Source organism: Phoxinus phoxinus, assembly GCF_949152265.1.
Source record: "Phoxinus phoxinus genome assembly, chromosome: 12".
Lineage (NCBI taxonomy): Eukaryota > Metazoa > Chordata > Actinopteri > Cypriniformes > Leuciscidae > Phoxinus > Phoxinus phoxinus.
The window spans coordinates 9,020,834-9,048,218 of NC_136887.1; the positions used below are offsets into that span (position 1 = coordinate 9,020,834).

Here is a 27,385-nt window from a genome sequence, read left to right on the forward strand (position 1 = left end):
AAACGATAGTTGTGTCTCGGGCCCTCGGCCCCCTATTCCTAACGTTTTAAAGTCTAGTGTTTGAAAAGCATTAAAAGAAAGAATTAGTAATATGTTCTAAACATTTACTCATTATTTCTGTTCATGTTTTGGTCTCATACAACAGGTATTAAGAGATTGGGGAAACTTTTTTGAGTAATGAGAACCAATGTGTAGGACCATTCAGTTTTTAATGTTTTAAAAAAAATGGTGTTATTGATGGCATTGATTGAACTAAACTGAATATGTATTTAATTTTCAATATTAAAAAAAGCACGAGATAAATTTGAGCTTTTAGTCATTTGTTCTGTCTCTTGGGTCAGGTCTAACAAGCCTGTGGTACGTTTCAGAATATTTGATCATGCATTTAGTGGGGAAAGAAGAAGAAGAAGAAGAAGTTAATTTTAACCCACATATTAAGTCTGCTAAATTGAAATGGTAAATATTATTGTTACGAAATAACAGATGTTACTGAACTCACATATTTGTTGATATTTACTGAGATGTCTTTGCAGGAGATCATCTGGAGGAGAGCCACACAAGGAATGTATCCCTGGTTCAATGCCTCCTCCACATATTCCTCCATGCATCTTCTGCTCCAGAAGTGACAGAGTCAAGTCAAGTCATCTTCATTTATATAGCGCTTTTAACAATGTAGATTGTTTCAAAGCGGCTTTACAGAAATAAAGTGATAATTTAAGGTAACAGATTGTTTTGTCTTTATAGCGGTTCTTGAATAAAGTTATTTTTGATAGTTTTGATTGATTCACTGGTAACACTTTACAATAAGGGTGCACTAATAAGCATTAATTCATGCTTAACTAATGCACAGATAATACTGAATTAATGTATTACTAATGATTATAAGCTATTCATTAATGATTGCCTCATTAGCAACTAATGAAGAGTCTGTCTGGTTAATATATTAGTTCATATATAAATTGTTGTTAATTAAATATGTAATTGTGGATTAATTCCATAATCACCTATGTTATTAACTAATAGTGTTCATTAATTTGTTAATTACCACAATGAGCCTAATATGCATTAATACATTATTAATTACAGCATTAGTAGTGTGTCAATTACTTCAATTACTAGATGATGAGTTAATAATGATGTGCCTCAACAAGTAAAGTCACAACATAATGATTGTTAGCTAATGATTAATTCATCATTAATGACCATCACTAGAGTTTATAAAAGCCGTTTATTAAACACTGGTTTCCAAAAACATTGTAGTAATTGACACACTACTAATGCTGTAATTAATAATGTATTAATGCATATTAGTTTACCTGTATTATCTGGAAGTTGAAATATAAGGCTTTAGCTCATTGTGGTAATTAATTAACTAATTAATTAACTAATTAATTAACACTATTAGATGATAAAATAAGGTATTATGGAATTAATACACACTTACACATTTAATTAATAACAATTCATATATGAACTAATATATTAACCAGACAGACTCTTCATTAGTTGCTAATGAGGCAATCGTTAATGAATAGCTTAGATAATCATTAGTAATACATAAATTCAGTATTATCTGTGCATTAGTTAAGCATGAATTAATGCGTATTAGTGCACACTTATTGTAAAGTGTTACCGATTCACTTCCGTTGCACGGATCATTAGTTATAAATTAGAGGCCGCTAAGACGACACCGTTCTCTCTACAGACTTTAAACGCAAACCTGTGAGAAACGCTGCGCATTAAGAATTAATTCTAGTGTTATGCGCATTTGAATATATGTGCGCAGGTTTGTAATTCGTTGGCTAAGGTCTATTCACTTCTATAATCGTTATTATTTACAAAGCAAACGGACTACGCGAGTATAAAGTTGTATTTTTTAGCAGCGTGTGCTAGCGTATCAACAATTAGGGCAGAGAACCGAAATCATAGCATAAAACGGTCTAACTAGTATAACTTCACAGTAAGGTTAAAAGCTAAATGTATCTTAGAGCAAAAGTGAGCTTGTTGATCCTTGAGGGGTTTCGCTGACTGTGAAGACGTCCACACAGTTTAATCCAAAGACGACACTTGTCAGGATTTGACTTCGGTTTTGGGAAGGGGAAAATTTTCATTTTATCACTGTGAAGCTGCTTTGATACAATTTGTATTGTAAAAAGCGCTATATAAATAAAGGTGACGTCATTTGACTTGACACGATTGTCAATGAATTACAGGGAGGAAGTATCTAAATGCAGAAGTGGAGTTAAATGAAAACCGATCAAAAACCAAAACAAAGGACAATAGGCTACTGTAAGGCTGGAAAAACTGGTTGGAGAGATAGACTGGTCTATGAGACAAAGGACCTTGCTGGAAATTAACATCTGACCTCCCGCATGCAGTCTCACTCACTCTCACGCCTAAAAACTCACACAAGAATATATGTGGTTTAATGTGAATGATTATTATGTTTAGTATCATTTTAAATGTCTCAGAGTGAGTGGTACAAATGTCTCATTTCCAATTCCAACTAAGTTAAACAAAAAGAAATCAGGTTGAGAAGTTTAGAGAAACTGGCACACAAAGGACGGTTGTCTCTAGGCAAATGGTCTCCAATACCGAACTGAGAAATGAGGAAGTGCAACCAAACAAAATGAGTGACCAGGAACAAAGGCACTCTAATAAACGGGGAAAACTACTAAATAAATATACAGAGGTGGCACTGTCACAGGCCAGAGTGGCCGTCCCATCACCACCCCTTAATGGGCGCGTCACCTCGAGGACCAAACCAGTGAAAAGGCAGGACAACAAAGTTAAAATAATAAAAGTCTTTGCTTTATTTGGTTAACCCTTTAGAACCGAATGTGTCGCCGCCGACACAGATCAGCGAGCTGTATTCATTGTAACTCTTCAACCGTTTGCACTATCAAAACCATTCAAATTGCCCCCGACAGTAGACAACATGCGCTTTTCGGCAATATACGGCTTATTACGGTAATTTCATGCTTTCCGTCAGGAAATGACAGCGGGCTTTCTGGCAGAGCGGGAAGGAAGGATTTGAACCGAGAGATACGACGCGCGGCAGGTTAGAGTGTTTTGGATTGCATAAAATAATAAAAGAAACGAACAAATACATGGTGAAAGAAGTGGTACACAGCAGAAGAAGGGATTGGGATGATTTTTAATGAAATTTGGGAGGCGGATGGCCGTTACTTTTTCACGTATCTTTACATGTGGTGTATGCATGTGTATGTGCGCGTGCCTAATATGAATGGAAGCATTTATATGTGCACTGTAAAAAATAAAACATAGATTTTTTTATATTTAATTAATTAAAATGAGGAAACCGATTACAAGCAATATTATTAATTAAATTTAACAAATTAGAATTGAGTAATAATTAATCAAATTAATTCCTTAAATGTTAACCATTTAAAATGAGTAAAAATTACAAAATATATGTTATTGCCAACATTGAAGACACCTGATGTTAACAAGCAGAATCACTGAAGGAGAAAACCATAACTAAAGTCACCATTATGGAGATCAGTGTGTGTTTTAGTTGGGCTCTTGACCCTTAAATTATTAACTTTAAGTTTTGTTTGGCTGCTGTACATGAGTTATAACAGCAGATGAACAAATAGAAAAGATGCTCTGATGGTGTTAGTTGTGTTTTAACATAATCATTATTTCACAATCATTTGACCTGAATCACTGAACTCATATAGACTCCAATTTATGAGTTAGGTTAACTTTATTAACAATAGCAGTACTGGCCTTGTACACCATAATATTAACTTTTACAGTGTAATCCAACTAATTTCTAGAAAAAAGTTTCTTGTGTACTATAAAGAGACACACAGACATCAAGAATCAGCCTGTGCATCTCAACAATGGTGACATTTATAAAGCATGTTGCAGTGCATTCTGGGTTGCACTAATCAAAACTCATTCATGTCTCCCATCATGCATTGCTGCATGAATAAATAATGAGCTTATGCTCAGAGGTGATCTGTTTGTCACCATTGCTGAGATTCATACGCTAAAAAAATATATATATTCTTTTTTTTTTATTGATCTGAACATTTGGATTTCATTGAAAAGGCTAAAAATATTGTGCAGCTAGAATTAATAAAATAAACCTAACTCCATATGAGTTCAGTGATTCAGGTCAAATGATTGTGAAATAATGATTATGTTAAAACACAACTAACACCATCAGAGCATCTTTTCTATTTGTTCATCTGCTGTTATAACTCATGTACAGCAGCCAAACAAAACTTAAAGTTAATAATTTAAGGGTCAAGAGCCCAACTAAAACACACACTGATCTCCATAATGGTGACTTTAGTTATGGTTTTCTCCTTCAGTGATTCTGCTTGTTAACATCAGGTGTCTTCAATGTTGGCAATAACATATATTTTGTAAAAGTTACTCATTTTAAATGGTTAACATTTAAGGAATTAATTTGATTAATTATTACTCAATTCTAATTTGTTAAATTTAATTAATAATATTGCTTGTAATCTGTTGCCTCATTTTTATTGATTAGATATAAATAAAATGTATGTTTTCATTTTTACAGTGTGTGCGTGTATGAAAAAAAGTGTCCTAAATGAAAACTGTGCAACCCAATGTCACAAAATAGACTTGTATAGTTGTATTATACTTCATTTTTCAACTTTAAAGTGTTAGTTTCTTTTGTTAGAGATTTTTCAGTTTTTTTTCTAAATAAAAACCGGAAAATTTATTCTCGTTTTTTTTTATTTGTGTCTATTTAAATTCTATTTACGAACTCACCACACACAATAATGGTCAATTACTGTAATTTGTTGAAAGCTAATCTTTTTCTGAAAAAGATGACACCTTGCACATGAAGATAGCACATTGTTTTAGAATTTTACAGTCAAAAAATCAAAATATGTGAAAAACAACCATTTTAGCGTCAGGTTCTAAAGGGTTAAGAACAGGAATATTTAAAAGGCAATCGTCGTATCTTCTCTAGGCTTCAAGTGAGAGGGGCAGGTAACGGGTAATGGTTCCTCTTCAGTGGACACTGGACTCTGGGCAGAGACGAGGTTACGTATCTCACCAGCGTAGCTGTATGTTCACAGAGCTCAGGCAGAGAAGAGGTTAATAGTTTTCCACCAGCGCAGCTGTACACTCACAGGGCTCAGGCAGAGAAGAGTCTTCACAATCTCTGCTCCACTGACTGTATTCGTCTGAGTCCCCGACGGCCCAATGCTCTTCTCTCATTCAGAATGGATTTTATAACCCTCTTTCCTAATACGTGTCCCAATAACGGATCGTAATCCCGCGCATCGCCACCTGACGTGAGTTTTCTCATCAAGCATCGCCCGCCGCCATGATCTTTTCATAGGGAACTCCGTGACAGCGCCACGAAACAGGAACAGAACAACGTAAGAGTCTAGGGTACATGAAACGGAAAGACAGGGCCGTTTTAATAAATAATATTTAATATTTAATATTTAATAAAAATACTTAAGCCTAACCCTTTCAAGTGAATATTATCTTAACCAATGTCCAAGGTCCACTGTGATAAGAACACATCCCTTGACGTAAAAACCATCTTATATTACCACCTAGAAGGCATCTGATTAATTGATGACCACCGAGTATGCCAAGACACAGGAGTGTTTACCTGACGCAATGAAAGCGAGGCTTAGAGCAATGCATGGACATGGCCATTCATGGATCTGGTTGACAGTATTGGTTTTCCAGTACTGTTTCCAACAAAGTGCTTCCTTGACTGCCTATGTGGAAGTTGGATACTTTGACAGAGGATCTAATGAAACTATAAGCAGTGTATGTGAGTGTGGTGAGTTCGGAGCGCACTCACCCTTGAAATCAGCTTCTGGACTAATAGTGCTTCCGAATGAGGATCCTCTGGCATGCTCAGGGAACACTACTTTCCCCGCAAGTCACCAGCCATGGATTGCCCTGATAAAAAAAGGAAACTGTACCTATTCACAGAAGGTACAGGCTGCCAAGCAAGAAGGAGCCTCTGCTGTAGTTATTTACAATATAGATGGGACTGGCAATGCGACTAACCTTATGGCACATTCAGGTATGACAGCTTCTCTAATTGGATAACCAAGACAATTAAATTTTGTTTCAAAGCAGCTTTACAGATCATACAGATTGAGCAAGGCAAATGTAATTGGGACAAGGAAACAACTTCATAAGATGTTTAGGTATAACCTTTAAAAAGTGCTAAACTTACTGAATTGGCTTTCTCCATACGATTATAAATCTGACTTCATCCTAGAGTAAAATTGTATTGCCTAAAACAATCTACTTTGTAAAATGTCTTAGGAGATATAAAAAAAAATATTTACAAAATGACATTGCTTACATACAATAAGAAAACATTTGATACATGTTTGTGTACATATTAAAATCTGTTTATGAATACAAAATTACTAAACCTGCCATTATGCCAGTGATCTGAGAAAAAAAAGGTGTTTAATGTTAATGCTACTATTAGCCTATTATTAATAGAAGTAAAAACTACAACAATAAACATTATATATTTAATTTTATAAAAGTTATATGCTAATATAACTTATATATATATATATATATATATATATATATATATATATATATATATATATATATATATATATATATGATAAAAACAACCAGTTCCCACTCCCAAGGTGTCAATACATTGCATGTGACTATTAAGCCACGGAAAGTATATAATTTATACTTTTCATGAATATTTTTGAGCACGTAACCCTAACACTACCCTAAACCTAACCATTTCTCAACAATATGAAACGCATAACAGGCAGATAATAATTCAGTTAATGCAAAAATGTGCTTAAAAATGTATAAATATTGTAATGCAAATTAAATTATTTTGGCTGTTCAAAATTGATAATCATGCAACCTAAAAGGTAAAATGGGGTAAGATGTTCTCTGGGGGAAAGGGCTAATTGATCTAGTCTAACTGTGACATTGTATTATTGTATTACACTGCCTTTTGTGGCTTTTTGTCAATCAGGGATTTGTGGACACATTAATGTTTTGTTGAGTTTGTATGTTCTCCAAGTGAACATTAATCTGGATACATGAAAATGGTGTTTCAAAATGCTCTCCATCCACACTAGGATTTTCTGTCCGAAGAAAGTTTCTTGTCCACGCTTAAATCATCTTACTGCACAAATGTAAATTGTAATAAAAGCTCACTGAGATGATATCGAGAGACCAGAGACAGTATAGTTCTGGCATGATCATTTTATTAGCAAAATAAATCTCAACACTTGCATCCAGGTCGCACTCAAATTCGCTATTCCATGTATGGAATATCTAAAGGCACGTTTACGATGTACTAAAAATGGAAATGTTTTTATTTTGTGTTTTGAGTATAGACGACAATGTTGTCAAAATAATCCCTGTTCACACAGATTTGTGAAAACGGCTGAAAAAAACTGTTTTCTGCTGCCAGGCCAGTAGTTTGTGGGGTCACTTTGTAAAATACACAACCATCCAATCAATTCCTCAAGTCCCGCACTTCATTTGTTCTTGTTCCAGAAGCCGTTTTACTTGGAAATACGTCACAATAAGTGAAGACAAGACTATTTTAAAGTACATTAAGAACAACAACACTTACGCTAGCAAAAAACAACAACTGAATGCTCTTTAATATATAATAACAAAGAAATCAAGGTATTTTAACATGCTTTAGTTTTTGATGCCTTCAGAGAGAGAATGTGTTTAAAGTGAAGAGTTTTGTTTTTATAATCATTGCATGACTATTTATTTATTTATTTATTTATTGCACAAGTCATACATACATAAATGTTTAATCATTCATTCATTACGTGCATGACGTGCATGAACGAACAAAAAAAAAAGGAACCGGAAAAAGAAAATCTTATAATACCTGTCGCTTCTTTGTGCACATCAAAAGAAACAAAAAAAAACTAAAACTAAAAAAAACTAAAACCTGTTAAGGTGATCATAACCTGACCATATACAGTCAAGTGAACACTTTGGAAGCATGTCATTTAAATACAGTCAGTGTTTGTACCCAGCTGTTTCTCAGGTCTTGCCATAAGTTATGAAAGGGTTTGAAATTGTCACTGACTTAACTTTTTATTTGTACAGTACATACATATGGCACTGTAAAATTTTATGTTGAGTAGAGATCATAGGAATGTTTTTATGACTCACTCAGATAATTATGTTTTCTGAAGTTCAAGAGTTCATACTGTAAATTTCAGTTTCTTCCCTGAACTGTAAAATCCAATTGTTCTATAATATGTTGAACAAAACCTGATTATCCATACTTTGCGTTTGACTTTGACAGCAAGATATTTGGATAACAAGTGGTTCAATGAATAGCGGAAGACTGGCAGAGACAGTTAAACAAAGTGGAAAAGGGTGCTTCTCGCGTGATGGATGCTCGCGTATGATACGAGAATCTTGACCAATGACGTATCGGAGTCCATATTAGCTTCCGTTTACATCATGGACTGTCTCTGCAGTCATTCTCAGTGACCAGAGACTCTGGCGTTCTGCCACTATTCATAGAACCACGTTTACATCAGTAAGCAACGTTCTAATTTATAGTTCCAGACCTCCAGATGCGGTTTAACATAGTAGAAGATGTCACAAGGACTGAGCTCTAAACACAGCAGAGCTATCTAAAGAAGTCGTAATAGCACAAGAAGAATGGATTTTCGTGGATATTGGCGATGGACTACCTACCGAGCGATAAGCATTGGAAATGGTGTCCACCACTCAGTGAGATAGCCGCTGCTTATAGACATGGATGAATCCCTCCGACAGGGGCCAAAGTAGACGAACAACTGGTCGATGGTGCACCACAATGCCCTTGTTGACAAATATTGCTGCAACACTCGTACTGGACACAGTTCTGGACTAGGAGTGTTGTCCGAAACACTGAAATTCGAATAGGATGGTTATCAAACTGTGTTGTGTTGATAACACCTTAGGATGAAAAGCTGGGTTTGGCCAAAGCGTAACGTCATAATCCTCAGGTCCCCAGCTAAGGCATTGAGGATTCACTGAGATATTTATAAGAAGGACGGAAATGAGAACGAGCCCCTCCAGCTCTTGACAGGGGGGCTTTGGGATGCATCGGCTGACGTGGTGATCTATAAGATTGCCCTTGTACGTACTGCAGCTAAGCTGTCTGATGGGCAGCTGTTACAGCCCATAACCAAATCATATAGCTCGATTGATTTTATAAAAATTAGTAATGGATATGGGTCAAACATAAATTAATCGCAGACACTTGAAACTTAAAATGTCAAACACTGCTTTTATCCAAGAACAAAAATCAATACAACATAATTCACAAAAGATGTTTGCAAAAAATATATATTAACAAATGAAGACAGTGAAAAAATAACAGTAAAAAGGTAGGGTAGCTGTGGAAAGTGCCTGATTACACTTGTTCTCATGATAAGATCTTACCTAACACTCGATAAGAAAAAACAGGCGTTTCTTCCAGGCCTCTGCTTCCCTCTCTGTGCTTACTAAATAACCAAAAATGTGAACTGAAAATAAATCCACTACCCGTTACTGACATGTAATGTAATGTAATATACTGACAAAAATAACAACAAAGAGCATTACATATAAATTACTCAAAAGATTAATGAAAGCACCAAAAATCCAAATAAAACTATAATGAAAAACTGGACCACTCCAGAGAAATGGAGTAAGGTGACCAGCGATCCCGCCATGAGGAACAAAGTGAAGGAGTGCTCGCCATTGACGCAGTCACTCCTCTCCCGTTGATGGGGGATTCCCTCTCTCAACACCACCTATGGACTCACAAATTTATTAACCACAGACACACGTAACAGCAGCCAGCCGGGCAATCAGAATAACCTCCCTTGTGCTCAAGATATAATTAATAATAATAATTTGTTACATTTATATAGCGCTTTTCTTGGCACTCTCTTTACACTTTACATGGAAGGGGGAATCTCCTCAACCACCACCAGTGTGCAGCACCACCTGGATGATGCGACGGCAGCCATATTGCACCAGAACGCCCACCACACAGCAGCTTACTGGTGGAGAGGAGACAGTGATGAAGCCAATCAGTATATAAGGGGATGATTAGGAGGCCACAATGATGGACGGAGGCAAATGGGCAAATTTGGCCAGGATGCCGGGGTTATACCCCTACTCTTTATTCGAAGAACATCCTGTTTTTTTAATGACCACAGAGAGTCAGGACCTTGATTTAACGTCTCATCCGAAGGACTGTGCTTTTTGACAGTATGCTGTCCCCATCACTATACTGGGGCATTAGGGCCCACACAGACCACAGAGTGAGCACCCCCTGCTGGCCGAGATGTTGGGAATGAGACTCTACTTCACACGCTCTTCATTCCTGCTGGCCCAAAGACCTGACCAGGCACCAGTGGCAGTTGACGAATCCCATTTCGGGAACCCTTCCGGGAATCTAGATTGCACCAGCCATACCTGACCTTTAGCCTACGTCATTAGTCATAGATAAAATAAATTCAAGCATCAAGTGGACTAAAGAGTTCCCCACCCGGTTCAACCTTGAAATTGTATTATAAACCCTGACCAACCTGTAATCAGTTCATCTGCATTCTGGGTTAAGACATTAAATATTCTGTTTGAGGATCTCATCAGGGGACACTACCAAAAAAGATATACATGTTTCCACTGTCCGTGTGTTACCAAGACCCGTCCCCTATGCATCCGCCATCAAAACCAACGTACATGCCACCCGATCTGGTCTAGCTGCTAGGGCTGATCTGTAAAGTCGGGACAAACCAGCTTCAAGAAATTCTCTAGCCGAGAAACTGGATGACACAGAAGGTTCGAAGCAACCCAGGACTGGGGAACGTGGGTCCAGATTCAGTCTGGCAAGGGCCATCTTCAGCATATCTTCAATTACTGATTGCTCAGCACCACGAAGGTCCGGGTCCTCATCACTATGTCACAGCTGAGACTGGGACAATGGAAATGATGCATCTTCCAAATTCCAATAAGGAATAGTGTCCTTGTTCAGGTTTAACCAATTATTGAGAAGTGAGCCAGTATCCAGATCCTTTTGAGAAAAGCTAATTGATGGTTCATAGTGAGGTAGGCATACTTATCATACATGCATACATTACTGTCATCATCCTTTTCTGGAGGTTAGAACAGCACCCAGTAGTTAAGCCGAGTGATTCTGGACTGTACTTGTAAGCTCAGCCACCTGGTGGACTAGAAGAGCCGAAGAAGCATTCTTCTTTTTTGGAAGTTCCTCAGTCCTTCCTGCTGATTGCTTGCTGTTGCGCGGCCGAGCTGAGAAAGCAGTTTGAGAGGAAACACCCCCGAAATTCAAGGTCCAATCCTATGAGTCCTTTTTTTTCTCAATTCTCTTGGCATAATGCTACACTCAGGACAAGGATCTGTTAGAGATTCCTGGAGGTGGTCAATACCCAAACAGGTAGGACATTGGATGTGAGAATCAATCAAGTTCATGGGCCCAGAGCAGACAGAGTATTAATAATAAACTGTGACCCCTAGTCAGCCAAGGGGGTAAACAGCATTTAATGGGGACGTTTATCTAACAAGCTCTTCATCAGTCACCAAACACTCTGGAAACCAGTGAGTGCTCTTAAATTAAAACACAATAAATACTGCTACAGCAGACAGTAGAACATGGTTCCTTAAATCCAGCCCAGATTGCCGCTGTCCTGCAGAGTTTAGTTCAGAATCAAACTCTCCTATCTGCAATTTTCTAGTAACTAGACATTTCTGACAGAAATTAAGCGTATAGCGTCAGTTCTGGCTGGTCACTTTAGTCAAGCTTGCATCAGCTAATCAGCTGATCCACATCTACCTATAGGAATATGACACCTATCACTGTATACATATATACAGTAAGCTCCTTCAGTATTATCAGCAGCTATCATGTTTCTCACGAGCTTATTACCCTCAGTCAAACCCAGCTCCTCCTCTCGTCAGTCAGTTTGGCATTCTGATTTCCCTTGAATCAGAATAAATTCTCGAATTATGTTGTACTTTAAAATCTTGAATTAATGATATCTACAATACATTCATGTTGGTTCTATTCTGTCTACCCCAAGAGGGGTTATTGCTGCTCTTATCCATGCTAGGCTGCATATGCACAGGGAGTTCTTGCCCAGAACCGAACCATACCGCCAATCCTAACTGTATGCATTTGCCAATCGTATTTGACGATAGTGGTCATGACAAAAATAACTTACCAGTTGAGTAATAAAAACGTAATTTCCATGCCGCTTTTACAACAATAATAAAAAAAAGCCAAGCGAATGTTGATTCTCATTTTATAACAAGCTCTGTCGCGTTCTCATTTTGCCAGCACTCTCCTCTGTTTGGCAATTTGTTTAAATATCTGATTCCCTGGAAGTTGATAATTTAGCTGCTCCATGTCAACCTTTTTCACTCATTGTGACAACTAACCTATGCCATTCACACACCATACAAGCGTCAAAGTAGCACCTTCTCTCTATTTATGGATATGATGAGACGCGCGGGTGAGTGACATAGTAGCCCATATACACAATTTCCCATAAGAAACATTACATAAGGTCTAAAATAGGCTATAAACAATTATAATAGGCTTATCATAGTGAATCAGGGTAAGACAAAAACATGTTTTGGAAGAAGGATTGATAATGTATTAAATCATAAACATTTTTAACATATGTGCACAATTGGAATATCGCACAATTAATTTGCTAACAAAGCAGCATTTCCTACCCATGTGTTCCAGAGAACAAAATTGTCAAGTCAAGTCATCTTCATTTATAAAGCGCTTTTAACAATGTAGATTGTTTCAAAGCTGCTTTACAGAGATAAACGTATAATTTAAGGTAACAGATTGTTTTGGCTTTATAGCGGTTCTTGAATAATGCTATTTTCCAGCTAAAGTTAGTTTTGATTGATTCACTTCCGTCGAAAGGATAATTTGTTAATAAATTAGGGGCTGCTAAGACAACACCGTTCTCTCTACACAGACTTTAAACGCGAAACTGTGATAAACGCTGATGGCGCTCACGTGCGCATCAAGAATTAATTCTATAGTTATGTGCGTTTGAATATATGTGCGCATGTTTGTAATTCTAAAATTAGTGTAGATGCCATTCTTCTTATGATGTAAAGAGTACATCAGGATTTACGGGAAGTGTTCCCAGTTCCGGCTGACCAAATCTATGCAGCCTAACATTGAGTTATAGAAGTCTATAATGCATTATGTGAATGCTAGGTCAAATAGATGTGTCTTTAATCTAGCTTTAAACTGGCAGAGTGTGTCTGCTTCCCGGACAATGGTAGGAAGACTGTTCCAAAGTTTTGGTGCTAAATTGTCACTTCCTGGGAAATTGACGCAAAATACCTGTAATAAAAAGGACGTTGCTGCAGTTGGGGAAGCCACTGTGGCTCTTTTTTTCTTACATCATAAATTACTTGTTATCTTACAATTTGTTGTGTGTGAACGCAGTCATGTGGGAAGCTTCTGGGTGGGAATTAAACCAAATCATTCTGATGACAGAATTTGGATCAAGTATTTCAGAATGATCAAACCAACATTAGAGATGCTGTGCAATGAAATCGGTCTCTGATTAAAAGGTGGCTAATTCGTACGAATTTGTACGACCTCACTCGTACGAATTTGTACGATTTGTCTAAACCCACGTGACGGTTGGGTTTAGGGGCGGGGTCAGGGGTAGGTCATTCGTATGAATTCATACGATTTTGGCAAGTCGTAAAATATGTACGATTTAGCAAAAAACGTACAAATTCGTACGAGTGAGGTCGTATGAATTGATACGAATTAGCCACCTCGTAAAATTCGTACGAATTGCCGTGAGATCGGGTTGGGTCTGCTGGTTAATCCAGTTATCCAAACACTTACACTGTTGAGACAAAGTCATGTCATTTTTTTGTTGCACATTGAGGGATTTATTTGGTGAATGCTGTGATTCCATCATAGTTAACTTAATAAGCATGTCTTCTTATTGGATAACAAATTGGACACCTCAATTGAGCGCATACTTCTTTTATGCACATTTTTAGAATTCTTGGTTTCCATCCAGCTTTTTTAATGCAATATCCCAAAATGCGCATAACAATAGGTGGATGGAAACGCTGCCATAATCATATCTACAGTACAGTGCAGAAGTTGTAGAAATAGTACATTTTTCACAATAAACATGTTTAAGACTATATTTGTATCTTTCATTTAATGCCATTAATTGTAATTAAAACCAGATATAAAAAAAAATCTTCTGACTGATTATTCCTATTCCTTTAATTGACACTTTATTCAAATACTCTAGACCAGTAGAATTTTAAGGGAAGATGTTTTACAACAACCTACACTTGATTTCAAAGATGATTGAATCCTTTTTGCAATGCTTGACACACTTTTTAGTCATGCAAGTTATCAATATGGCATTGCTGCAATCCAACTGATGGAAATTTGTCCAAGCGATGGATAACTTCCCTGTAATCCAGTAATATTTTGGGATGCTATGCTGTAGATCTAAAAAATAAGCAGTCATGGTTAATTTTAGTGTTTTATTTCCACAGAAGCTGATGACATAGTTGCCATCATGGTTGGCAATATTCTAGGCACAGAAATCACTAACCTGATCAAGAATGGCTCAGACGTCTATATGGCGATTGCTGTAGCCAATGCACATGGCCTGTGGTTCAGTGCTACATGGGCATATGCACTGCCTTTCGCATTCATTGGAATAACAATTATCACTTACTTATTCTACGCTTTCCGGGACATGAACCGACTACTTCGTCTGGCAAAGGTAAAGTATTCAGTTAAGGTTAAGTTCACTAGGAGTCAAATCTACTCAAATAGTTAGTATATTCAATATAAAATACTCAGATATATTCCAGACATTCCAAAATATCTATTGCTAATTCTGGTCTGTCATTAATTTCTGTGCAGAGGGAGATGAAAAAAGAGACTGAAAACGCTATAGCAAAGTTACAAGTGCGGACTCTGCGGACAGGTGACCCGGTATTGTCCCATTGCTAAATCCTAAAAGAAATAAATATATACGGTAAAATAAATTCTGAGAGCATTTAAACTGCAGTGAGTAAAAGCATCATGCCTGTGTGTCTGTAGGAGGTTGACTCAGAGGACACAAGCTGTGTGGTGTGCACTGACTCATTCACACGTAATGAACAGGTCACAGTTCTACCCTGCAGGTGCAGTATGAGGAAGTCCACATATGATCTTAGTTCAACATTACAGACTCAATTCTAAATGTAGTTTCTAAATTCAGAATAGTGTCAGTATAGTATGTTCATTTCGATGCATTGGCTATTTTGAAAGGTTTTATTCATCCTTATTTATTTTATCTATTGTAACTTGCTTATCTTAGAGCATTGAATATTATATCAAGCAGAGATTTTGTTGAATGAAAGGTCTGAGTTTTGTGCCCTGCACATACAAAACATATTATTTAGAGAAAACATAAAACATAACATATGTTGTCATATTATAGAGGTATATGTATTTAAATATTTTGAGGTTCATTCAGAGAAGACAATAGAACATAACATTAAAAACTACACACTTCACTGTTTTAATTTTTTGAAAGAAATGCATAATATGAAATGCATTCTGTTTTTACAGACATTTATACCATAAGAAATGCATTGAGCCGTGGCTCCTGGAACACGCCACCTGTCCCATGTGTAAGAATAATATCTTCAAATCCAAGGTCTGTTTGCCAATACACACAGAACCATCTTTATTCAGACAGATGATGTTGCATTTACTAACATGAGATTCTTTGTTGCTGAATGTGTTTAGATTGACGAGGAGAGAGATGAGCCGAGCTCTTCATCGTCGCCATCAAACAACTCCTTCTGTTTAGCTACAGTAATGACAGTCACATCAGCAGACCAACACAACACATTAGACTCAAACATTCAAACTGCAGAAAGTGAGTAAAGGCTACCACAAAAACATTTGATGTCCTTTAAATTGTGTTCATCCATGATGTAGGTGTTAGAAATGAACAACAAAACACTTTTCATTGCATTGCTGATGTTTTATCAGATTACAGCTCAGCACTTACAGACCACATACTTTTTTTTCATATGCACATTAATATGTTACTTATTTGTTACTGCAAATATTTAGTTTTGAGTAATTATTATGTCAGTTAATATATTTAAATAGCCTACATGTTTATGATTTATAGATTTTACATATTTAATTAATGGGAAAAACACATAATGGTGTCTCTTGTATATTTTTACCTGCTATTTGGTAATTCAAAGTTAACATTGTTGTGAATAGCCTTCCACCGCTTGCTGGCTTGTATTAATGCATTTTTTATTACTTTATAAGACAACAATAACTTACATATGCAAAAGGTTCATTAACTCTTTTATAATAAGTCACCTTTTTTTATAGCGCTTTATACAATACAGATTGTTTCAATGCAGCTTTATAGTCATGAACAGGAGATTATGCAAACAGAGTTCAATTTGGCTGTAAAGCAGCTCTAAAAATAAAAAATGGTAACACTTTATTTTGATGGTCCCTTTTGAACATTCTGTTGACTATAAGTAACTTTGCAACTACATGCCAATTAACTCTCATTCAAGTATTATTAGACTGTCTGTTTAATATATGCTAGCTGTTTATTGTGATGGTTCTTCAACCGACATTATACTGACTATAAATAACTCTACTAATAATCTACTAACACTCAAATGAGAGTTGTACTTCTACATATACTTGCAACGTTACTTCTAGTCAACAAAATGTTCAAAAGGGACCATCAAAATAAAGTGAAACCGAAAAAATTGTCATTGTTCAGTTGAAGTAAGTTTGGAGTTGATTCAGTTCTATTATAAAGATCATCAATTATTAAATTAGTTCAATTCGGCTGTAAAGCAGGTTTACGACTGTAATCATGGTTCCCTGAGAAGGGGAACAAGACACTGTGTCGTGGTGTTGTTGCTCTGGGAATGCTTCTTGTGAACCATTGTCTGAAGCATGTGTGTTAAACGCCAATCTTGATTGGCTACTGCCGTCAGGTTATTAAATAACTCTACTAATAATCTACTAACACTCAAATGAGAGTTGTACTTCTACATATACTTGCAACGTTACTTCTAGTCAACAAAATGTTCAAAAGGGACCATCAAAATAAAGTGAAACCGAAAAAATTGTCATTGTTCAGTTGAAGTAAGTTTGGAGTTGATTCAGTTCTATTATAAAGATCATCAATTATTAAATTAGTTCAATTCGGCTGTAAAGCAGGTTTACGACTGTAATCATGGTTCCCTGAGAAGGGGAACAAGACACTGTGTCGTGGTGTTGTTGCTCTGGGAATGCTTCTTGTGAACCATTGTCTGAAGCATGTGTGTTAAACGCCAATCTTGATTGGCTACTGCCGTCAGGTTATGTCACAGGCACGCTGGCTTGATATATAAGGGGTGCCTAGTGTAGGAAACTTTTTCCTTCGTCAAAGCATAGACCAGGAGACGTTGGGATCGCGTTCAAACAGAAGTTATTCTTTATTGAGAACTTCGCTGTGCGTTGCTGTAGGTCGTCCAACAGTCTAACTAGTGAACGTTCCCTTACAATTTATATACATTTAGGGGCAAGGATTTACATTGTGATGAGAACAAAGCATGTAAATGAAGTATACAGGTTTAGAAACCTGTCGTAAGGCTGGTTCACACGGCAGGATAATTAGGCCAATTTTAGCCCCGATTCACCCCTTCCGACAATCTTAAGGATGCTCCAATTATCGTAAAATAATCTGATTCGATATTCCTGCCGTGTGTGGTGTGTTAAGACTGCTCTCGCTCTGATCTCGAAATCGGGGATATCCAACATGTTGGATTTTTTTGGCCCGATTTCTCCTTGTGTGTGGTGTCCCCCGGGGACAAACAAGCACGCAGCTTGTGGACTGTGGCGTGTAGCCAATCAGAAAGCGAGGTGACGAGGTGGCGAGGAAGCACAGGGAAACAAAATCAAAACAGCCGGCGGCATGGCACACCAGAAAGTCCGGTGGACGTCGGAGATGGAGGATAAAGTTTTTTTTCCGGTTAAAAACAAACTACAATCTATCGCCACTACATCCTCTTCGTCCGCCATGATTGTTTACCCTGAAGTCACGTGTGATCTCGAGGGATTTTGCGAGATTTCCCGTCTGACCTGGGAATGCTCGGGAGTCCGATCGGTTCGTGTGTGATGTGTTGATTTTGCCGTGTGGTTGCGCACCACACACTGTACGACCAAAACTGTTAGACCCGTGATTTTTTTATCGCCGTGTGTGGGCTCTCTCAGGTTTGGAAAATCGGCCGACAATTTTAAAATCGTCCCGTGTGAACCAGGCTTTAGACTGAGAGTGTTACCAATCCTAATCCAATCAGCATAACTATTCAAACGCTGAGACGCGAGAACAGGACTGGCAGGATTCTCTTGCTGAAACAGGAGCTCCAAGAGCCAGTTTTCAGTAATCTGACAAATACAGAAAACAGGACTGGCCGGACTCTCTTGCTGGATATTTCGCAGCTGATCTAAACATTTAGTCTCTTAACTTTTGCAGTTTCCTAAATTAATTAATTACAAGAGAGATCGCAAATACTTCCTGAAATATATGGTGAGAGGATGGAGTGCCACTGTAGCTTACATATCCTCCTTCTCTTCCCCAGTGAGCACATAAGGCCCTTCTAACCATGTGAAGGGTTAACTTGACCTTTCGCTTATAAGAGGGAGGTCAACCTGGAGAGACTACCAACACTACCAACTTCTTAATCAGCCTACCAACATACCTTCTGTAACAGTGGTCAGTGGAAAAGTGGGACGTGAGAGGCGGAATAGCCCATCTTCCCCTCTAAGTCTGTCAAAGATATATAATTTTATAAATTAGCAATTTGCAACACTGGGGACACAATAGCTGATGAAGTGGGATGCAAGAAACGGAATAGCCCATCCTCCTTCAGTTATGTCTATCTACCCTCCTATGCGAATATCAAAGGAGCATGCACTTCTATCTCCGCATTTCTTTTTTTTCTTTTTTTTACAGAGAAGCGGCATGTGAAGAAGTGGGATGCAAGGAGCGGAATTGCCCATACTTCTCACCAATATCCGCTAGTGCATCACTATGAAAAAATTGCTTCTAATTCCGATTGGCCCCAGTGAGCAGACAATGACTAAAGAAGTGACACTCAAGAAGCAGAATAGCCCATCTTCTTTCAGCTGCGTCTGGCAACCCTACATATGCGAACCAATAACGAGCATATGCTTTCATCTCCGTGATATAAAAGGAAAGGTGACATGTGAGTAAGTGGGACACGAAAAGCGGATTAGCCCATCTTCCCCAACTATGCCCTAGAACATAATACTTCTACTTTCTATTAGATATGAATGCAGGAAGAGTATATCATTCTGTGTCATCCCTAACAAGTAGTAGGAAAGGAGGTGGGACACTAGAGTTGGCATTGCCCATCTTCCTGATCCCATCCACAGATGTTACTTCTATCTCTGTATTCACAGAACTAGGGAGATAACAGATCATGAATTAGGACTCTAGAAGCGGAATAGCCCATATTCAACGTTTTCACATGTAAACTGAGCATTTTGTGCAAAAAGAGCTGCATGCAAGGCATTTTTGTCCTCTCTTGTCAATACCGTTACATAAGTATATCATTTTCACTTCTGCACACACAGTTCCAGATAGCAGTAAATGAAAAATTGCAATACGAGAAGCGATATTGCAATAAATTGCAATATTTCCCATCTTCTCATCTGATGTTATCTAAGCCTATGCGAGCTAGCCCATGTGCAGAAGGAGTAAACATGCTTATTATCACTGTATAATCTCGGAAAAAACTGTTTAATTCCCAGCTGCCTGAAAAAGGAGTGCCCAGACCCCTTTGTCCAGAATTGCACAGTCATTAGTGCCACGGAGCAAGATACTGTTAGGGATCGATCAGTAATCATTAATAATTATAGTAAAAGTGTAGGGGAAGCAAACAACCTATTGTATATGAAATAGCATCCGACCCCCTACTGGGAAGTGACAGCAAAAAATTTACAATCGCCAATAACCTTATATCGTTTCCCTGAACATAATTATTTGTGAAGGGACAGCGATATCATCCATCATTAATTTCAGAAGAAAACATTTTTAACTGTACCAACTGAACCAACACAGACATCCCTGTCTTTTAATCTCTTTCCTTTTGATGGAATGAAATGCTTTCCCTTAACACTCTTTCTCTTTTTTTAAACAACCTCTTGAACCCCAACACCCAGAAAGAGGTGAGGAGAGGGAAAAAATAAATGGGGATTAAAAGAAAAAGAGGATGAGAAAAAGACAGAAAAGGACTCTCAGCGTTTAGACCTCTCTTGCTTCTTGGAGTCGATTATCTCCTTGAGGTACTTACTTGTTCTTGAGCCAGGTTGCCACCTGGATCCCCGACGTCTCTAAGGTGGAGCTCTAGCGGCCACACTCACTTTCTGCTCCTGTCACCAACTGGACCCAGCGGCAGCTCAGAACGGGGAACTGAAGGATATAGTCTGCGGCGGGGAATGGCCAGTAGCACTTGAACGCTGCCGACTTAACCCTCACCTCCCTAAATTTCCTGACCACAGTCTCAACAGCGGTGCCAAAAAGTTTGGAAGGCGCAACCGGAGCGTCAAGAAGGAATTGTCTCTCCTTCTCCTTTAGCCCCGATAGGTTAAGCCATGAATGCCAAAATTTGCGGCAAAAGCCGCAAGCGAGCAGCCAGTGGCACGAGCTGCCTGCTTAGTCGCACCAAAGGGTAAGGTCAGTGTTATGGAGGAGATCCTCGATCGCGTCTGGTGCCACACCCCCTGCAGCGTTAACGTCCTTCAGGAAGTCAGCTTTGTATGCCTGCAACATCGGCATGGTATTCACGGCACCGCCGACTTGGCCCATCACTGCGTACGCCATGCTCGCAAGTTTAGATGTAAATGGGAAGGGTTTAGAGGGAGTGGGAGGCTTCCACGAAGATGCCGAGCCAGATGAGAGGTAACCCGTCAGTGATTCCTCCATCCAGGACATCTTTGTAATGTATACCCATGTTCCTCCAATCCTTTTACATAGTTGAACTTGCTGGGAGGGAACACATGGGCTGAGAAAGGATTTCCCAAAGATCACAACATGTCACTGTGGAGATCTAAGAGAAATAGAAGGTTCGCTGGGGACACGTTTATGAATCGCCAGGAAGTACTCGTCTAGCATGGAGTGCTTTCCTGTTTGTCCGCCGTCAAGTCTAAGCTCAATCTGGTGGTGGCATGGGTAGTAAATAGCGGGGTAGTAATTATCAAGTGTAGTAATTCCCTGCATGCGGTTGACGATGAGGAGGCTGGCTCATATAATACATCCGCCTCAACTCCCATCACGTCTAATTTCTCTGAACTAGAGTGGCCATGCAGCATACTCTCCGCCAAACCATGAGCCGGAGAGCAGGCTTTTGGATTCGGCTCAAGAGCCTCGGAACTGGCGACAGAGGATTGGGAAAGGGAATCTGCGAGCCCCACTATCCTAAACACGGCACTGCCTCGACAGCAGTGGGTCCCGGACCACGGGTCGCTAACACCTGGCTCCTTTCCCTGTAAATAGAGCCAGTCGGAAACGCTCCAGGTCTGATCATGCATGCTCTGTTCCTTGACATATCACATACAAATCATGCATGTCGTTTGGCGTGATATATCTCTCACATGGAAGCACACATTTTTTAAACCTGCGTTCACTCATTTTGTTTCCTTTCTTTTTCTTTGAGATACACACACAAACAGATTCCTGAAGACAAAGAGGCTGATGACGTGTTCTCTGGCACCCCTTATAGCCAATCAAGAAAGGCGTTTGGCACAGGTCCTTTAGACACTGGTTCACGAGGAGCATTCCTATAGTGTCAAAACCATGCCTTTGAAAGGGAATAGTGATGTTATCGTCCAGCTCAGTTCAGTTCTCATCAAATTGTGCTGTGTTTTAATCTTAACATTTAGGCTTAAGCCTATCTGACTAAAATGCATGTTTGAGCTGTTTTAACTGAAAGCATCTTGCCATTGTTTATAAAAGCTAGGGTCTAATCCTGGCTTAATCAAAGCCCTGTCTGTGAAACCAGGCCCTAAAGTTTTACCATTCTAATATTTACATATTATCTTCTCAGCAACACTTAATATTGAGTACTGATGCTTGGAACCAAGGACTTTGTGCGATAACAGTAACCAAATATAGAAAAAGACAATAAAATAAGAAATAAAAATTCCAGAAAAACATCAAATTCAGCAGGAACACTAAAAACATTGATTTGTAAAGGTAAAGGTAATATACTGTATTAGAAAAATGAATACATTAAACACAATATCTGAATACATAAATTCAGCAGTTACCTATGCACTTTGTCACTATCAATGTCATGCTGGATTAATCTGTATATGGTGTATGATGGCTCATGGTTACTGATTTTTCTTTATGACAGCAGCTCTTGGACATACATCAGACCGTGTGTATAATGACCCGGATATCCAGACACAACACATGTGTCACGGGGTGACAAAAACCTGAACGGGACCAAGAACTGGGGCCTGTTGCACAAAAGTAGAATTAAGACATCCGGGATAAATGACTCAGCTGAGCTCAATGAAGCCAAAACATGTGCATCCAGGCTTAATTGGTTGCACAAAGACCAAGCCAGGATGAGCAGACACGGATTCATTAAGCCAGGTAAACCAATCCTGGATAGGTGCGCGCTCGCGGCTCACTCAAATAGACCCCGCCACAGATCACAGATTAACTGATTTACCATGGCAACTAGAGCTGCGTACTTTTCCCCGTCGGAAGCGCAAATCCTCATGGAGGCATACGAGGAGGTAAAATATATAATTAAGAAGAAAGGCAACACCGCCACAGTGATAAAGCAAAGAGAAAAAGCGTGGCAAAGTATTGCAGACCGCCTGAATGCGTAAGTAGTGCACAATTACACACTCACCGCTCCGCTGAAACATCACAATTACAATTCAAATATTTAATTCACATCTCCAAAAACGCATTTGTACTGTAATTATGAAACGGTTACATTTTTAATTGAAATGCACTGCAGATATGAGTGAAATTATGTAAAGTAACTCCATCACACTGTATAAAGCTATGATAAATTATTATTAAAGCCTTACATTATTATTTAACGTTACTACGCTCAGTACGGTTTAATCTTAGCCGTTGTACTCTGCTTCTTATGTTGTCCACCGTTTTTTTTTGTGTGTTTCTCCTGCTTTTATTAATGTAAAGCTGCTTCGACAGAATGAAACAATTGTGAAAAGTGCTATATAAATAAAATTTAATTTAATAAATAGATGAGCTATAATAATAATCACTTTAATTTATATAGCGCCTTTCAAAGGACCCAAGGTCGGTTGCTCACTGCACTGCAAAAATGTATTTCTTACTTAGTATTTTTGTCTTGTTTTCAGTAAAAAAAAAATATCTAAAAAAAATCTTAAATATTTTCTTGAGCAAAATTACCTAGGAAAATAAGCAACAAAATCTGCCAGTGAAACAAGAGAACTTTTCTAAAATTAAGTGTTTATGGAAAAAGTAAACTTATTTCAAGAGAATTTTTCTTATTATATTGACAGATTTTTTTATTTTTTTGCTTGTTTTAAGCACACATTTACTTAAAGTTTATATTTTTTGTCTAAACTATAAGAAAGGAGAGGGCCCCCAGAGTGCCACCACCCATGGACTGGGACAATCCGGCAATCTTCCCTGATGACGACAGTGGTTGGCTGCTGAGGGACCAATATGTGTTGAATTATTTTTGTTAGAATGTGTGCTTTCAATTTTGGTTAAATATGTCCTGCGGTGGCAGAGGAATTTGTTTTTTTTTTGGGTTCGTTTTTTTACGAATTTGGCCTCTTATGATGTTTGTGCGGTATACTGTGTGTAATACAAGGCTGCAGGGAGGCTACTGCATCCATTCATTTGTCCGTTCAGTTGATGTGTATGGATTTGTCCTGCATTTATTTTAGTGTGCAGACATGCAGGGTGTGTTATATACAGACCTTTGAATGTGTATGTATCATTTTGTATAATATGCTTTGATTCTGTGCTTTCCATCTTGTAGACTGTGACTTCAGTTTCGAAAGGAGCTGATGGTTTACCTGCTTTGTTTTGTCCTTATTCAATAAAGGAACATAATGTTACACATTGTGTTTTTATATTCATATGGAATGTGTATTTGTTTATATGACAGAGTACTAGGGCCACACTGAAGAAAAAGGATAAAGTCATACATTTATGAGGCTGGTTCTTTCTGCAGAAAAGCTACATATTCTTTTTACAGTTTTGATACTTATGACAATGTTATACTTAATATTCTGCCACATCAGCATGTCTTTGTTTATGAAACCATACTGAAGTACAATTTCACGAAATGCCCCACATCTGTCAATTTAACAACTGTCCTCCTTTAAAACAACTGGTTACAATATTATGACTTTTTTTTTTTTTTCTCTGTGGCCCTAATATTCTATCATTTTATATATAGCCTTATAGTCTATGGGAAACTGTAAATTATTTAATGATAGTAATATCATCTAAAAATCATTATTTATCCAAAATCATTGAAATTAATGATCACAAACGTTTAAATAATGACAGTGGGTCTAGTTATATGTGATAACAATGTATAGTGAGCAGTGAAATAACTATTGGTTTCCATTTGTGGGGACTGCTGACTGACATTAGGGATGAGATTAAATAGATCCTGGAATTTAGCCTGGTCTGGAGCAGGCTAGCTCCACAGAATAAATCTCCATGGTAATTTATACCATAACATATCCTCCTGCCCCCTATCCAGCTTTAGTGCAACCGGATTACGGATCAATTGAGCCAGGATCACCAAGATATCCTGGCTTAATCCCTTATCCTAGTTTTGTGCAACAGGCCTCTGGTGAATGCACTGTGAATTTGTTGCCATGGCAGCGAGGCCAATTGCCTGAGTGACAGCAGGTGTGGGGCAATCACAGGGAACGCTGTGAGAGGGACACATATTCAGATGGGGCTTTAAAAGCAGAGAGAAAACAGACTGTGGGGTGGTTCTCCTCCCGTGTGGTACTGTGTTTGTCAGCGGGTTGTTCTTTTTATTGAGGCTGGGCTGTGGAGGGGCGAAGATCGAAGCTAAGGAAGAGAAAGGAAGGAGTGAAGGATTTGTCAGCGAAGACCTAAGGAATATCGTCAGCAGTGGGAAAGACGCAAGTGATGAGTATCGGATCCGTTGTTTATATGCACTAACACTGAAGTGGTGTTGAGAGTTTGGAAGTGTGTGGCACGAGTGAATTATTACACCGAGTGAATTGTTGATCTGTCTCCAACTTCAGTCCTCTCTTTGCCGAATGTAACAACCGCTGTACCATTCTTCTGCTTTTCCTGGAGTCGAGCCCAAGTCGAGCCCTGGCCAAAGACGAGATTCGACCTGGTGGGAGAAAGACCGGTGGGTGAGTGCTGGCCATAATGCACGGTGTGTGAGTGGAATTACAGTGCCTAAAGTGACGATTCACCCGGTTTGTGCTGTGAAATTGTTGTGTGGAGAAGTAATAGAAGTCTGCCGTGCACTCTTCCCATACAGTCTTCCACCCGCTGTCTCCAAAGGAAGGTTTTGATAAAGCAAGAGCCCAATTTCCTGTGTTGAGAAGACCCGGCTCCGTTACTGCTGAGTGCTTCATATATCGTTGAACTGTTAGAACCGTGCTGTGTTTGTTCCAGTACCCAGCGGAGCGTTGCGCTCCAAATATCCTCCCCGCCTGGTGGTCCCCACAAGCCTCTTTGAAGCCTCTGTCCTGTCCAGAAAAGGAGAAGGTAATTCAGCTGAATGTTCCATGAACTGTTGAGTAGTTAAAGTCTTGCTTTATTATTCCAGCGACCAGCCAAGTGGAGCGTCGCGCCCCAATCGTCCTCCCCGCCTGGTGGTCTCCACACGCCTCCTTGAAGCCTTTGCCCTGTTCATAAGAAGAGAAGGTATATCAGTTGAAAGTTTCATGTACTGTTGAACCGTTAAGACCTTGCTGTACTTTTCCAGTGCTCCGCCGAAGTGGAGCGTTCCGCTCAAAGCGTCCTCCCCGTCTGGTGGTCTCCACACGTCCTCCATTTGAAGTAACGGCCCTAAGTGGAAAGAGAAGGTATATCAGCTGAATGTTTCGTACTGTTGAACAGTTAAACCTTGCTGTATCGTTCCAGTGACTCGCTTGCCCCCTCCACATCTGAGTACCTACCTCCGGAGTAACCTCAGTGACTCGCTGCGCCCCCACATCTGTATACCTACCTGGTTTCAGCCTGAATGGGGTTCGCATGACCAAGACCCCCTCTTGAGTCCCGTAGAGGAGTACTTACCCAGTGACCTACCTGGACGGCGCGAGGATTCCCCTTGATTCCCCTTCAACAAGCCTCCGGCCCGCCACGATCGTTCTTCCCCTCCTGTCCCAGGAGGTCCAGAGACTAGTGAGCTGCCCTGGCGGCAAGTAGAAGATTTTAATTAGGACTTATCCAATTTACCCCTTTAAACATTATTTTTATTCCCTTGTCTGCCTGGTCCTTGACACGTTCCTCGAGGTGGTTCCCGGTTTCCAGGGGTGGGTGCAGTCTGGCTTGGCCCGCCCCGACCTGTGACATGTATGAAAACCAAGCATTTGAAGAAGAACCAGAGATAATGGAGCAGCAGGATATCAACAGCCAAGATTAATATATAACATATTTCAAATATTTCTACAGCTTGAAAATTACAAACAGCCAAAAAAGTGTGTGAAATGTGTCAAAGAATGACATACAAAAAAGAATAAACTTAAAATAGGATGCTCAAATTGTGACCGACTATTTATTAATAACTGAGCACTGTTTAATTAATGTAGATTTTAATGACATTTAAGAAGAGACGGGTAAGAGTATAAAAACAAAAATAATGTATTACTGTGACAGTTGCTCAATACAACTTGTTCACACACATACTCTCAAACACTGAATAAATTTGACAATAGGATAAAAATGACAAGTTGACTATGGAAGGCCAAAATATCCTTTGATGTTCTCAGTAATGTTTACTAGTGAGCATTGCAATCTCTGTAATAAAATTTTTACAAGCAAAATCCAGTTTTGGTGGTAAAGCATTACAAGTAATTTGAGTAACGTAATTAGATTACTTTTTGTGCAGGTTGTTGGTTTTGTTTTTCTTCCATTGAGATGTGTTAACGAACAGTGGATGATATAACAGTGAGCCAGCATATTTGCACAGATGTCATAGTACTGTACATCACCCTATGGAGTGTTTTTCAACGTCTTGATGCATCATGAGTTTATGGATACAGATGAGA

At 38.7% G+C, this 27,385-nt stretch overlaps 1 protein-coding gene across 4 annotated transcripts; it reads left to right on the top strand.

Moving 5' to 3' along the window:
* Positions 1-5,134: 5,134 nt before the first annotated feature.
* On the top strand, positions 5,135-24,400 carry LOC307007986 (RING finger protein 148-like). 4 transcript variants are annotated; one of them, XR_013799739.1, is made up of 8 exons: positions 5,150-6,064; positions 14,587-14,819; positions 14,963-15,034; positions 15,143-15,225; positions 15,656-15,743; positions 15,836-15,968; positions 22,504-22,986; positions 23,731-24,400. XR_013799739.1 is itself a non-coding variant. In XM_079630541.1 (7 exons), exons 1-7 carry the CDS (start codon positions 5,602-5,604, stop codon positions 23,814-23,816), a joined length of 1,158 nt encoding a protein of 385 aa, XP_079486667.1. In that variant the 5' UTR covers positions 5,135-5,601; the 3' UTR covers positions 23,817-24,400. The 4 variants fall into 4 exon arrangements, 3 of the variants coding, with proteins under 3 accessions (XP_079486667.1, XP_079486665.1, XP_079486666.1); XM_079630541.1 differs by lacking the exon at positions 22,504-22,986 and having other exon boundaries at positions 5,135-6,064; XM_079630539.1 differs by having other exon boundaries at positions 22,504-24,400.
* The last annotated feature ends 2,985 nt before the right edge of the window (positions 24,401-27,385 follow it).